At 32.5% G+C, this 16,326-nt stretch overlaps 1 protein-coding gene across 1 annotated transcript in view; it reads left to right on the top strand.

Annotated features, from left to right (window-relative positions):
• LOC127699265 (uncharacterized) overlaps positions 1-16,326 on the top strand; it is a 40,558-nt gene that overhangs the window by 3,051 nt on the left and 21,181 nt on the right. The window contains exons 2-3 of the mRNA XM_052203016.1: positions 4,347-4,508; positions 4,746-4,865. Of these exons, the coding sequence (XP_052058976.1) occupies positions 4,347-4,508; positions 4,746-4,865 (282 nt within the window). The remainder of the gene's footprint in view (positions 1-4,346; positions 4,509-4,745; positions 4,866-16,326) is intronic.

Raw genomic sequence — 16,326 nt, 5'->3', positions numbered from 1 at the left:
TTTTATTTACAGATTGAAATAGTTAAGATTTTATTTACAGATTATCTGATTTAATTCAGGGAAATTGTGAAATTAGCAATTTTTTAGTTTAAATAATGCATTGAAAAAGACTACATCATTAACAATGAAGCAGTTCCCAATAAATTTACGAGGTAAGAAGGTTTCAAAAAATTTAGGGAAAATGAAAAACTAATAAATGGAAAAAGTAAAAATATGAGGAAACTGAAAGAACCTCAGTACGACAAAACAACATCATATTACTTGACTGACCAATGTAATGACTTCCTGTGACAAGTATTAAAGACACATCAGGACAAAAACTTATAAATGTGTTGTGAATGGGAACCCTGTTTTGTGTAAGGCGGACAAGCGAAGCCGGAATATTTACGTTCTAGTTCACATGTTACCCTACCAATGCACATTATTGTGACTATAGATGTGAAAAATATCTTTTTATGTAGAAAAACAGCAATTATGTTACAGCAGATATCAAACAAACGTATTATGCAAAAATAAGTAAATTGTTTTCATCATTTCAGTACATATGTCTTTTATTCACTTTAACATATTGTAAACTTGTAATGTCTATTTATCAAATACATTTCAAAAACTAATAGTCTATCTATATTTAAAAAAGACATTTCTGATATCCATTTTCATGGAGCAAGGGAATGCTTTTAGGATTGTCTCGTCTCTTTAAACACAAAGTATGATAGTATAAGAAAAAATGAGGTTATCTATTTAGTTGAGTGGCATTAACAATAAAATATCATTTTAAATGCACCAACCTTGCATATGGCTGAATCATTTATCTTTCGAATGCATATCATCTGTAACATCTTTTTTGCCCGGTAGTCAAATATATCTACAGTACAATATCTGTCACGATGAACATAATTAAAGGTCAAGAACGGGCAATTTCTAATTCTACAAGACGTGTTTGCATATTCTGTTTTCTAAATAATAAGATTAAGTATGAAAATATGCAAAACCTTTAGAACAGAGACTATAAGTCAATTGTCCAACACACTTTAAAAAAAAATTTTATTTAAAAAAATTAATTTCAATTAAAATTTATTGGTGAAACTAAAAAGCTATTGCTTTTTGTATTTGTGAACTCGATGCTACAAGATGGGACAGGATATCGTCCTGACCGGAGAGTTTATTTATGCATAATGAATTAGCTCTAGTCTAACAGATGACAAAACATTGGATTTGTTCTTTATTGTGATTATTAGAAACATGAAAATGACACGAAGTATATTTTTTTTTTATTTCTATTAACATGATAAAGTTTCTTCGTTTTCACGGCTTTCAAAAATTCAAGAGGGTGACTTTCGTAGCTGCTGCATCTTAAAGGGGCACTTGCTACGAGATTTAAAAAAACTAGAATATGATTTTGTTTGGTTCAATCATTAATATAAGTGAAATGATAAAATAATAATTCGTTTTTAGCAACCAATTTTGGTTCAAATTTGTCAAAATAAGCAAAGGAACATTGCTGTTGAATTACTCACTTGCAAGTGAATAATTCGACCTCATTGAACCCGTATTCATGTGACCTTCAATTAAACCCAACAGTTAAAGATTGGGTACGCATGTATGAATCGTGATCAGCCATTAAAAGGAAAAGGAAGTCAACATTGAAAGTAAAAAACAAAGGTGAACCATTTGTTGATTCATTCGATTCACACACAGAAAAAAAATCATTCTTTTACAGGTAAAAACGATAATTAACTTTTTATTTAACCTATAAAATGAAATCGAACATACCTAGAAAAATCCAATTCCACGAGGTCGCTATTTATTTATATTTATGTTTATGTCGATCGACAGTCTCCGGTGGTCATCTCGAAAGTTATTAGATGGCATCTAGACTGAAATACTGATATACATTATCGAGTACATGAAGTGCTTATTGTTTATTTCAGACTTATTGTAATTTGAATATACATTTTAGAATGTTAAAAATCAAATATGAGAATTTATGTCAAATCGGTGAACGAATGTGACCTACCGAATTAGACTATTTACCGGATTTGTAATAACATAAGCAACACGACAGGTGGCACACGTGGAGCAGGATCCCTTCCGGAGCACCTGATATCACCCCCAGTTTTCGGTGGGGTTCGTGTTGCTTAGTCTTTAGTTTTCTATGTTGTGTCTTGTGTACTATTATTTGTCTGTTTGTCTTTTTCTTTTTTAGCCATGGCGTTGTCAGTTTATTTTCGATCTATGAATTTGACTGTCCCTTTGGTATCTTTCGCCCCTCTTTTACAGCGAGTGCGTCTTCAAAGTTTTCAAAGTTTAGACTTTTAATTAATCAATTTTTGAGAGATCGATAGAGTAGTATACCAAGACTGTTTTAACAAATCTTTTAAAATATAGGAATTTTTAAAAACGAAATTTTTTCATACTCATGTTTATTTAGTGCTTTGAACGTTCTCGACAAGAATGCTGTTCATTATCAGTTCACTTGTCAAATGTTTCGCTAAACTGTAATATGATAGTATTGTTATATTTCGTGTACATAATGTAAAATTTTGATTTGTTATCTTTTTTTCAACCACAGTGAATACTTATTATATAATAAGACATTCTATATTTTCTCTCAGGGACGAGTAAACAACTTCTATGTAATCAATGTGCTTAAATATTTTCTACCGCCTCTTCTTGTAACATATGGCAATTATAAAAATAAAAAATAATTGTGTTTGGTTTCGTGAAAATTGTATTATGCAATAATGTACTTACTATTCGAGTGGAAAATATAAAAGAAACGGAAATTCGACAGACGTTAACCGACTGATTTGAAATCAACATAAAATGCACATTCATCAAAATCGAAATTTCAGTCCTATTTTGAATTTTGGTTTGACAAATATTCTGGACACTCAAGCTGTATTAAAAGATTCTTCTACCACTAAGTGACCACCGTCATAAGGTTGGCTATAATGTCACTGTTTGATGTACGCTTGTTTAAATCAACAGGTCGAAAATTATTTTTAACGGAAAGAAAAGTGAAATTTGTGCTGTAGATAACGTTTATACATGGTGAAAATCAAAACATGTGCATGAAATAGTCTCTTGAACGAATCAAGGAATTTTTGTATCGTCACCAAGGCGGGTAAGATGCTCCAATCTCTTATTTTATATTTAGAAAAAAGTAAACGTTGGTATGTCTTGATAATCTGTCTGGTGGTATAAGTTGTCACCAATACCAATCACAACTGCCTCGTTTGAAATTTTGCTCAGCAGGGTTAACCTGGCGTTCTTTCTTCTCTCCTCTAGTGTTGGTCGTTGAAGCTGGTGTAGCATGAATTAAAATGATGATGTGTTGTGATACCTATTTGTTACATACCTTGTTGACGTTCTTGGAATCATTTCTTGCTTATGCTCGTCCCTTTGTAGGTGAGGATCCCATTCTTAATTTGCATATTAAACTGGCGGTATTACTAATGCTCTATTTGCCTTTTCCTTGATCTGACTGTTTGCTGTATTCAAGTTTCGTTTAAGGGATACTATTGTCCTGTTTATATGAGCTCCCCACTTTAGGTCAGATGTTTTGGTGTCTCCAAGATTTTTTCTGATGATACATGTTTTAAGTTATGTCCATGGAGCATATACTTTTGTGAATTGTTTCTTTCTTTTTATTGATTGGATGGACTACATATTTATCGGGATGGAACTGCATCATCCATATTTCTTCCCATGTGACTAGTTTGTTGAGATCTTTTTATAAACTGTTGGTTGCTTTCTGATGAGACAGTAAGAACAGAAAAGATGTCATCTACAAATACATGTAGCCTCACTGTTGACGAAATGTTGTCTGGCATGTCGTTGATACAGAAAAAAAAGAGGCTTGGTCCCAGTACTGGTCACTGAAGAACACCGGAATTTATGATGTCTGATTTCTTCCGTTGAAGGCTTCTGTGACAACCCGCTGTGTTGTTAAGATTAAATACGATTTTCGATGTTTAATTTGTATGATTTCAATATTTTTTTTATTTAGTCTGCTCATATTGATTGATGGTTTTATTGTCTGAGTCAGAATCTTCTTTTCGCGCAAAGTGTGAACATTTTTATTTAGTTTTTGGACACTATAAGGTATGGGAAAAATCTGGATTCTGAACAATTTTTTTGTCATCAGTTTGACCTCAATATATTTCATCAAATTGGGGATCACAATATTTTTTGAGGAAAAAGCCATACCCTCCTTTTCTTTTATATCGTTGGTCAATCCCTAAACGATCCGACACCCCTGTAAGAACGATTGTTGACTATTGTCTAGACGTTATATATAGAAATATATAGACTTATACTGAATGATGCACATTTTATTTTAGTATCTTCTAATTGGTGGCAGTATCCATATCCATATGACGTACTCTCTATAGCGTCATCACAAGCAAAACTGCAACAGGAAAATTTAATTGACAGTTACACAGAGAGCACAGAACAATCCTACGGTCATAGACGACTTAGAAACTGCTTGGATCCAAAGATTGGTATTTTGTTTAAAAACACTTCCTGACAAAATGAATTTATACTCCCTTTGGCACAAATTGCTCGTATACTCTGTCTTTTTCTGTTTTGTTTTCCTTCATATACTAGTATTGGCATAATAACTATAATTTTCTAGAAATCCCCCAATACCTGTTGATAAATAGAAAAGACTGCTTTGTAGTTTATCCCTTTGTTTTATTTGTAGTACTCGACTTGCACCGAATACTTTATTTCTTCAGGGAAACTAGGAAGAAAGGTTAGATATGGTTGTTCCAAGCGTCGCAATAAATCAAGACGATTGGATGGACTATGTAACGATTTTGAAAATCCAGCATCGGGAAGTCTTTATTATCGTTTTGGTGAGTTATTAGTACGGATTCTCATAATTACTTATATTGTAACAAATTTCGTTTTCACTCTTTTCGAACTTGTATACCTCCAATCAAGTAGATGAAACGATGAAAAAGATTTTAGTTTTTAAGAGGAGATATGCATGTGCGAGTAGATCACAATTTGCGCAGTATAAACTACATTTCCTTTAATTTGAGCATAGCGTCATTCCTGAAAGTTCAGAAAATGTGTGCTTTCGGTTTGTATAAATACTTTTACTTTACATTCGTTTCAACGGATATTTGTTTTCTCACTTAATCCCAATCTTATTAAAACATAGTTCTCTGATTTCGCTATGCTCATACAAGCACGCGAGTCAATGTGGATCAGTATTTTAATCAGATTGACTTAATCCATTCCTATGTTCTAGTGACTAGGTATCTACTTAGTTGGTAAGATTGCTTTTAACTTTTTCTAGTGTTAATATATTCATAACATTGCTTACTAGACACACAGCAACCACCAATTATAAACTGAAATTAGTTGTTTCGTCATTGGTACATAGTTCTACCGTTTCAGAAATATAAACACAATTTTGTTTCTTTCAATTAAGGCAGAAATGTTCCCCTAAATGCCACAGTTAGAGATGAGACGAATTTGTACAACCCTAATCCACGTGACATAAGTCGTACATTGATGAAGAGGAAGACCTTTATTCCTGTAACCATTGTTAATATCCTTGTAGCCGGATGGATACAGTTTATGACCCACGATTGGTTTGACAGTGGCAAAAACGACAGGCGCAGGTATATATTTTAGAAAACGTTTAATTTTTAATTAAGCTGAGGAAAAGGAAAGTTACCGAAATAGAAGTGAAGGGGAAACCTTACAAACTAACAAAAATATATTAAATACCAAGAAATGTGTTTAAAGCTAAGTGATTGAGTTCGAGCACATAATCTTATTTTTTTTTTAATAAGTTTTTCTAACACTCTCTGGAACTCTAGTCTGTGAAAAAAGTGTAATGCCTTATTGTAACATTTGTTTCCAAAAAGAAACGGCTATTTTTAGCGTAACTTTTTTTTTAATCAAATAACAGGAGCATTGAAAAATCATTTTCAACAACAGTACAACCAGATTCATTTGATCTTGAGATTACATATACCCCCACTTACAGCATACTCTTAAAAATATGTCTATTCTGTCAAAATTGAATTTGCATATTATTGTAAATGATAATGATATTGTCTTTAAAAGATTAGTCAAGTGGAATATTTATTATCACCCAGGGAAAATATTCCAAGTTCAAATTAAATTCAGGGGCTTAATTATTAATCAGTAAAATAAATGTCAATTCTGTCAAATTCAAACGCTTTTTTTGTAGTTTTATTGTTCTTGAATTTTGTAAGAATTGAAAAAGATTCTGTCGAGTGGTATGTTAGTATTGTCGTGCAATTTGAAAATATCTACGATAACCTGTATAGATCATGAAAATGTGTGAAAGCAAAAAGATTCATTGAAGTGGTACTTAAGTAATTATGAAAAAGTATAAGTATCTAAGATAATTATTGGGAATTAGTCCTATACGGTAACTGCCAAAGTAGTCAAAATCAAACTTGACTTTAAACTTTTAAATCATGATATTGTTTTAACATCGGAAAAGATTTGGGATAGTGATATTTAAATAGAAATCCGAAAAATGAAAAAAAAATCTAATTTTTAAGATATCTATATGAGATGTGTCTTGCCCGATAAATGTCAAATCCGCCTTAATCAAATTTGACTTTTAATTTAAGAATCATGACATTAAGTTGCATCGTATATTTGTAGACATTTAAAGGTTCCTATTCGAGATGATGATCCAGATTTCTATGATACAATGGACATACCTATGACCAGACGAGATAGCTGCAGAAATTCTAAAGATTACGATACATACCAAAATACTGTTACTCACTGGTGGGATTCATCACAGTTATACGGAATTACCAAACAAATAAATCGTCGTATCCGCACAAGAAAAGACGGCAAATTAAAACTAACTTCAAAAGACCGTCTACCGATTGATCCATCGACTGGATTGCCTATTACGGGTATGTATTTGTTTATCGCCAACAAATCTAGAACTTACTTCCCATGGTGTGGGCGGGGTTACAGAATGGCGAATAATGGTGGGGAGAAAAATAAGCCAATCAAATGAATAACGAATATCTAGAAAAAATGTACCAAAAAAAAAAAAAAGATTAGGGAATAATGGCAAGCTAAAATAGAAAATAAAATATGGAATAATTGTCAAATATAAAAAAAAATGGATAATGTCCCACTAAATTAAAGAATTCAGAATAAAGAATGAAGACCCTTGCTTAAAACCTCATAAAGGCCCGAATTGGAAATACTTGCTGAATATCAAATGAAAAAAGTTTAAATGATAGTTCCTGATCAATCACGGGTGTACAATGCGTCATGGTTCAAGCTGTACGTATAAAATCCCGATCTTCTTTTCTACAATTCTATAATTTTAACTTAGATACAATAATCGGCTCAACAACTGTTAAGAAACTTACAAAAATGCCACAAAAGAGATAGCAAACATACACATTTTGAACAATGATTATTAATCTTATATTTTAACCATTATGTACAACAAATTTACATTCCTGAAAATGTGAATTTTATAACATTATACTCATGATCTTAATTTTAGGAAGTTCCTTAAATTGGTGGGTAGGACTAGGTATATTTCATGTAATTTGGACGCGAGAACATAATTACGTATGTGATATGCTTAAAGAACGAAATCCAACTTGGAATGATAAAATGTTGCATAACACGGCTAGGCTCATAATTGCTGCAGTAATTGCTAAAATTCATACGCTAGAATGGACAACTGCTATCCTGCACAATGATGTTGCTAAGTTGGGGTTAAAGTCTAACTGGTATGGAGTAAGTCCTATTGAGATTGCAAGAGGAAATGCAACCTTAGCAACATGGTTAACCAAACAATTTCCACAGTTTGCTAATGGCGAACCGGGAGCTGTAGGTAAGCATTCTAGTACTTTTTATACAAGTCTTTGTATGTGAAAAACTACCAGAATATATCAAACAAATTACCAACAATTAAAAGAAAAGAAAACAACAAAGAATGTATATAAAATGGAGGCTCATATCATTTTCTTGCGTTTTTTCGGCTGTTGGAATCTTTAAAGGTTACTGTAAAATAAAGGAGGCATGTTAAGTCTGGTTAAAAACACTTTTTCAACTGCACATTGCTAGTAAACATACAAATGTTGGTGCCAACGATAATCATTTAATACAAATAAACAAGAAATAAGAAAAACAAATAAAATTCATAAAGAATTACAATAATTCTAAAAAACAAATCAAATATATATCCACTAACTGAGTTCCTGTGTTTTCAAACACTGAAGCAATAATGACATCGCATGTGTCGGGGGTTTTTGGTGTTATGTCTAATTGTATACGTTTTGTGTTTTGTCCACTGTTGGAGGCTGTAGAATGAATTATAGTTCATTGACATAATCATATCACATCTCCTATTTTCATAAATAGTAATGTAGAACATTTGAATTCGCCCTAGCTGAAAAAGGATCGTGACGAGATAATAATCTTCTGCTACGCCTGCATCGCCGTCAAACAATTCCAACACATCCATTTGTTACTGTCAAAAGTAGGGACGTGACAAAACCAGTAATAATGCTAAACTAACATACGTTGTGTGGACATATGGGAGAGTTATACATGTGGATTTAAACGTTTGTTTTTAGTTAAGGAATTCCCAACACCATTGCCGTCAGAGGCAATATTTTGGTCAGTTTAGATTATTTCCTCTGTAATTAAGAGTTAAACTTAACATGTTGTTGGTTATCACCTGTTGTACATGGCGACCACGAAAGCTTCACATTTATATATCCCTAATGAAAACATCTGGTAAATAACATGACCACAGTAAACACTTTTTTATTGTTTTAGTCATTTTTCATTTTTTCTATTTTCATCTTTTCATCTTATGGAAAATAAAATAGAAATCGTATTTGCCAAATAGTATGCTTCAATTGGTCATATTGTGGTCAATTTTAACTAAGACAAAGAAACAGTATGATTTATATAGGTTGTTTGTAGATCTAGTACATATATTTCACAAATGTTACAAAACTTATTTTATCTGATTTAGGAAACCCGAAAAACATTAGAGGAGTTCCATATTCTCTTACACAAGATTTCATTGCCGCATACAGATTACATCCACTTTTGCCAGATGAATTTGAAGTAAGAAGTCACCAAACAGATGAATTAGGTAAGAACTGATTCTTCAAGAATATAACTTTTTAAACAATAATTATAAATGCATGTTTTACATCAATCCATCATCACCTAGCTAAGATTTTAGACAATGAGAAACTGAAATAAGTCAAGTAATAGAATAAGGAGTACTTATTTATAGTTTTATAAATACGTTAATTATTTATACTATATTACACATATTATAGTTAACCGATACAACATGAAAGATACAGTATTTGAGAAGGCGGAGTCAGTTTTTGAAGAAAACTCAATGGAGAACTTAATCTATACGTTTGGCAATGATTATCCTGGCGCAATGACTCTCCACAACTATCCAAATTTCTTGAGAAATCTTGATCTACCCACTACAAGTCCTCATGGAAAAGGAAAAGTAGACATGGCAACAATCGATATATTACGTGACAGGGAAAGAGGAATCCCGAGGTGTGTATGTTTAATAGATGCAAAAAAAATTAAGAATGGAAATGGGGAATGTGTAAAAGAGACAACAACCCGACCATAGAGCAGACAACAGCCGAAGGCCACCAATGGGTCTTCAATGCAGCGAGGAACTCCCGCACCCGGAGGCGAGCTTCAGCTGGCCCCTAAACAAAAATGTAAACTAGTTCAGTGATAATGGACGTCATACCAAACTCCGAAATATACATAAGAAACTAAAATTAAAAATCATACAAGACTTACAAAGGCCAGAGGCTCCTGACTTGGGACAGGCGCAAAAAATGCGGCGGGGTACATGTCCGCTGATCGCTTCAAATGATTTTTTTTAAATATATGACATAAAATTGAGAATGGAAATGGGGAATGTGTAAAAGAGACAACAACCCGACCAAAGAGCAGACAACAACCGAAGGCCACCAATGGGTCTTCAATGCGGCGAGAAACTCCCGCACCCGGAGGCGAGCTTCAGCTGGCCCCTAAACAAAAATGTAAACTAGTTCAGTGATAATGGACGTCATACTAAACTCCGAAATATACATAAGAAACTAAAATTAGAAATCATACAAGACTTACAAAGGACAGAGGTTCCTGACTTGGGACAGGCGCAAAAATGCGGCGGGGTTAAACATGTTTTTTGAGATCTCAACCCTTTACAATTATAGTAAAACTTATACTTATTTTTAAGTTCTTTCGCGTATTCGGTTTGTTATAATTATTTTAAAGATAACTTTTTATTATGCATTCAAAATAAGCTATGGCTAGAAATGATTCTGAATTGCATGTACCGGGAACTTAAACATGATCGATAAAATACTCAAAATATTACTTGCCTGTTAAAACACAAATAAACAAAACGGTTGGAAAATGGAATGACCATGGAGACTGAAAGTGATACTAAGAAAGATTATGTCCTTTTACTAAAACAAAAGATGCTTAAAGGGCATCAGCTGTCAAATTCATATATCATGTTCACCGATTTGACTGAATCTTTCACTTATAACAAACTAAAACTTATATCCAGTAAAAAATAAGTTTAAGATAAACAATTTACGATGTATACACTCGACAGTATGTATCAGCATTTTATGTGTATTTTAGTCTAGAAGCCATCTAAATTAACCATCGCGGTGACCTTTCGAAGACTGCCGACGGTCATATAAACCGGAGTAAACATAAGCATTGATATAAATAGATAGCTGAACACGCGTAGTTCTTGCGTTACCCTTCTGAAGCTTAGGGGTTTAATTGAAGTTCACATAAATACGGATTTAATGAAGTCGAAGTATTCGCTTGCAAGTGAATAATTCATTAGCGATGATTCTTTGTTTATTTTGAAAAAAAACTGAACCAAACTGGCTGCTAAAAACGAACTAGTATTTCACTTAGCCTTAGCTAATGCCCCGTTAAAACAGATTAATAGGAAAATCAGCATATGTTCGATGGACTACTGTAACTTGTATTAAATGTTTTATGTCTGCCATTGTTATGTACATTTCAGATACAATGCATTCAGGCGGTTGTTCCATATGACACCGATCAACAAATTTGAAGATCTCACCACAAATCCAACTCATACCGAAGAACTTCGTCATATGTATAATAATGACGTAGAATTGATTGATTTCCTAATTGGATCACTTGCCGAATCACCGCTTCCTGAAGGTTTTGGGTTTAGCGACACTTTCTTTAGAATTTTTACTATTATGGCTCGAAGAAGATTGGAAGCGGACAGATTTTTTACAGACGACTACACTTCTGAATATTATACTCAATGGGGCCTTGACTACATAGATGCTACTTACATGAAAGATATATTACTCCGCCACTATCCTTCGCTTGCTTCACAATTGCAACCAAATGTTACAAACGTCTTTATTCCTTGGAAAAGTCAAACATCTCTTGACAAAAATTTTCCTTATCCTTTATATTAACTTGAAATATCTGTTCGGATGCATTGCTTTCAATATACTACGCAATTATGAAAGGGATAAGGAAAGAATTTCCTGAAAATTTGGTGCAAGTGAAAAAATATCTGTTGCTGATCAAATATAGTTTACTACCTTACTGATCTGATGGGACAATCATAATGATGATAGATTACTTTCAGCAGGTTTCACAGTTAACAAATACTTCAATCCAACGGGATTTTTCTGAATATCGCAAAAATTAAAATCGCATTTTGGTCTAAAATGACAAAATCGCAATAATTTCTGAATTTACAGTAATTATTTTCAGCAGGTTTCACAGTTAACAAATCCTTCAATCCGCCCTGTGACCTTTCTACATTTACATATTGATCAATAATATCTTTCTATAACATTCTGTCAATAAAGATTTTTTTCCCTTCTTCTGGAACAAATCATGTAGATAGAAAAACGTTTTTAAATCATTATAAAAAAATCGTAAAATTGCTCCTAATTCATCTCAGTACCAAGGTCAACAATTTCCCCTATACAACACTGGTAGATTTGGAATATAGTGTATTAATTCGTTGTTTTCAGTCAAAGTTTATATCGTCAATTGATCCAAATATCGTTAACCTCGACCATCCACTGTTAAAACAATATGAAGTTATGATCTAAAGTGCAATTTCCTTTCTAATTTTCATTGTACGTGTATGTACTTTTAATTTCTCTCTACTTTGAAATTTAAAGAGAAGGGTTGAGATATAAACAAATGATGATTAAACCTCACCACATTTTCATGGACCTGTCCAAAGTCGTCAAACACGTATTAGGTTGTCTTTTGTTAAATTGGAAAGGTTCTTTTTTCATTTAAGGATTTGGGTGTGAATGGAAACACTTTCACGACTATTTTAGACGAGAGGCGATTTAAAGCTTGGCATTGAATGAACGAGTGTTTTTGTTGAATACCATATGTTGATTTCTAGATATAAAAATATAGGCATGTTGTAATATTGCAAATGCGCTAACTTAACACCACAGACCAACATAACGATAGAGTAAACAACTAAAATGCACTGTACGGAAATAAGCAACGAGAAAAAAAACCCTTACCGTTTATAGTAAGCTAAAAAAAGGTGTCTTTATTTTGTGTTCGTCTTACAATCGGTATTTCAATAATGGTAACCAACATCCATTTTTTTGAATTATTGATAAAGAATAATACAGAAAAGCGCTTCGGACGCATAAAATGTATAACGTGTGTTGCTTTCATTTTTTACAGCACTGAGAAGATACCTCTTCTAGTTGACTATCAGTCCCTGACGGTATCGTTAGCTCAGTAGTCAGTACTTCGGTACTGACATAATGTGTAACAAACCAATCTAAATTTGTTCGTTTATAAAATTTTTAATGATGAAGGAACTAAGGTTTCAACTCCCTCAGGCAAAATTGACCTTAGATGGTTTTATTTCTCTATTTTAGGTCCATTTGGTTATATAGGTCTTTTATTGTTTCGGTCCTCATACAACCTTGGCTTTCAAATATTCACCTTCGAGCGTTCCTGATGAAGGTAAATACAGAAAAACGCTACGGGCGCATACTATTTATATCGTGTTGTTTCCATTTAATATCGAAAGATGAAGTTGGATACTACGCTATATTACAGACGTCTAGATAAGAAGGCCTAGAGTCCTTTTTAATTGGACGATCTCTTTTTAGTCCTTGATATTTTCAAATTTTGACACCTTCACTGTCATTGAGCAATTAAGGAATACAGCTTTACGTGATTAAAACTTTCAAATAACCAAGATCATGCTGTCATACTTCAAAGAAAATTTCGTTATTGTTCCAAAAGACTCATTACAACATCTTTGGGACTTTAAACGGTTCCGATGGCTAAATAAAGGTTTTGATTGTCCGCTTTGTTTCACCAGGCCATTGACAGCACATTTAAAAATCATACATGTTACTAGCCATAGGGTTGTTACTTGGGCAATGACGTCTGACTTGTCCTTCGAAAATTATGTCGTTGACGAAAACGATGACCTCCTGCTTATTTATTGGACACAAAAACTGTGAAATTCTCCTTACAAAAATTAGATATTGGTGAATTTGTCAAGTACACCTCTTAATCTCTTCTAACACAATTTGAAGAAGAACTTGTTCATTACTGAGGTAAGGTTTACCTCATTAGTGTGACTTAGATGCTATTTCTCTAAAACAAAACAAAATGAAAATTCTTATCAAAAACTTCATCTCCGCAGTAGTATTGTAATAATTGACTTTTCTTCATTGTAACTTCCTAATTTTCATGACATATAATTGCATTGTAATTAACCACAGAGAACATTATTTGTCTGGTTTTAGGAAGACAAAAATCAGTCCAGGAATCACACCGATTAAAAAAAAAATTAATTTGTGCATTTCTTTTTTATTGATATATTTCTTTACTCATTTGAAGCAGGATGCATCCAAAGAATTATACAATACTGGAATGATTTGAAACCTGCAGTTTGCCTTATTATTCTTTTTGAAAACTCCAGAATACCAAGACTATTGTCATACTTACGTTTCCATTCCAAAGCACCCTATTTTTGTTCCCTTTTCAACACATTTGACAAATATGAACTGCATGACTACGTTGCTTTACTTTGAAATGTGTTTGTGTGTATGTCATTCCAATGCTTACAGTCCAATACAGAGCTACATTTATTTAGAGTATGTTAGCAGAAAGAAGAGAGGCTAATTGAAGAATAATTGATGTAGTCGTTTTGGTAAATAGTATATTTTGTCTTATAGTTAACATTTCAACCGTTAAACGATATGTAGGTTAAGAATTTTTCCTAAATACGCTCTGTGCAGAAGTTGACCTAATATTTTTAATTTAAAAATATTTAAGCAAAAGCTTCAGTTTACATTTTATCCCCGTCTAGTTTAACATACTTTTTTACTTTTAAGATTATACAAAACGAATGTTTCGGTTGACCTTGTGGCTATTTTCTTTATATTTGATATTGAATTGTGTAATAATTATTGCACAGATAGCTACTCACAAGTCTTAAAATATAATTCTTTTAAATTCTCCGTTGATAGATTTAGAAATTTATCAAGAAACTAAGTATCCAACTCCCTCGGGCAAATATAAACTTAGATATATTTGGCTATTCTTTTAAGATCTCTGTTTCACTTGTTCGTTGATTGATAGCGTTTGGTTTTGTCAGTTTTTATGGACTTCCCTTTTTTGAATTTGCCCTAGATTTTAATATTTTAGTTATACTTTTTTGGTCACATAGCTTCCACGTTTTTCGATAAAAGCGCTTAGAACAAACCAAATATTTAAAGTATTTTTTAAGTTGATTTGTCATTTTTTCTCGTCATTACGGTAATTTAACTCGGAAATTGAAATGTTTTTTTGTGTCTTCCTTTCAGTTGCTTCATTGCTATTATTTCTTTTGTCTCATTGTACTTTTAAAATCAATGAAAATATCAAAAATTTATGATTTATATTACTTTCAGCCAAATAAAAGTACTATTGCTACTGATTTTAAAACATACTTTTTAATTGACTTAATAGGAAAATCAATGTTCGCACTAGAAGAGTGATATTTTCTTTATGCGCCTAACCGAAGTCAGTAGCCAGTTATTCGTCGGTTGCCGATGGTTGCTGAGTGCCGTATTTGTTTTTCGTTATGTCATAAATCTCGGCTGAATTGTTTCAATTTTTTGTCATGTTGGCTACTTTTATTTCTGACCATACGATATTGGTTCTGATCCTTGTTGAAGGCCTCGTATCGTGTCCTATTGGTGTTTATTTCCACGTCATTTTGAGTTTTGTCTCATTTCATAGTATCTGTCATACTACATCTCCTTATCTTTATAATCATAGTCAAGTTAATTAATTAAAAAAAATATGATACCAATGTGAATTTTGGAAATAAACATGATAATTCAATTCACATACATTCAATTTGTCTGTTTTCTCGTTTCTTATAAAATTTTAAGATGGTATACGATATAGATATGATATATCAGAAGGTGATATAGGGGTCATAGAAGGTGAACGACCCCTTTATTGACATAAAAGATTATTATTTCATGTTTTTTCAAGATTTATAAATGATTTTTTTTGCATAAAATCGTCCAAAATATTTTCCACTCGCTAAGCTTGGCTCCTTGATCCGACTTGTATATTGACAATTACAAACTTGACCAACGTCACTAAAAATATAAAACATTTGTCAATTTACGATGATCATTACACAATGAAGAGATTAAATTTAGAACCGTTCATTCATAAAATTATTAATAAAATAATCATTATTGCATTTTCTGGATGGCCTGAGACTATTTTACTAAAAAAAACGTGTATAGAGAGCTTAAACCTCAAATTACGTTACAACCTTCATTTCGTTGTATTTCGCCGTAAAAGTAATCGTTTTTATACAAAGAAAAAAAAGGGAATTCAAGCGTTTACAGATTCAAATAAATTATAAGTTGTCCGAAAGAAACCCATTTTAACGGGCCATCAAACTCCTGTTAAACGACGGATTTTAATTTATGTTATACGATTATGCATTATTTTCTATGACAAAACAGGGCCTGCTTTGTTAAATTTCAGGACGAAAGCGGGTTGTACACATTTACAAAACCGAGTCCTTCAATTTTCACATGACCCATTTCTTCGTTCCATGCACATAAATACAAACATTGAGATGCTCAAAGTGACTCGTCTTCCATTCACCATTTAAATATCTTTCTTTGCGTATCTTTCTTTTCGTACAATGTGCACAATTTAACGAGAAATTAAACAAATTCGAAGCAAGGT

Source organism: Mytilus californianus, unplaced genomic scaffold, assembly GCF_021869535.1.
Source record: "Mytilus californianus isolate M0D057914Y unplaced genomic scaffold, xbMytCali1.0.p SCAF_4, whole genome shotgun sequence".
NCBI classification, from domain to species: Eukaryota; Metazoa; Mollusca; class Bivalvia; order Mytilida; family Mytilidae; genus Mytilus; species Mytilus californianus.
Note: the sequence above shows the minus strand (reverse complement) of the source record. Positions and strands in the feature narration are given on the sequence as shown.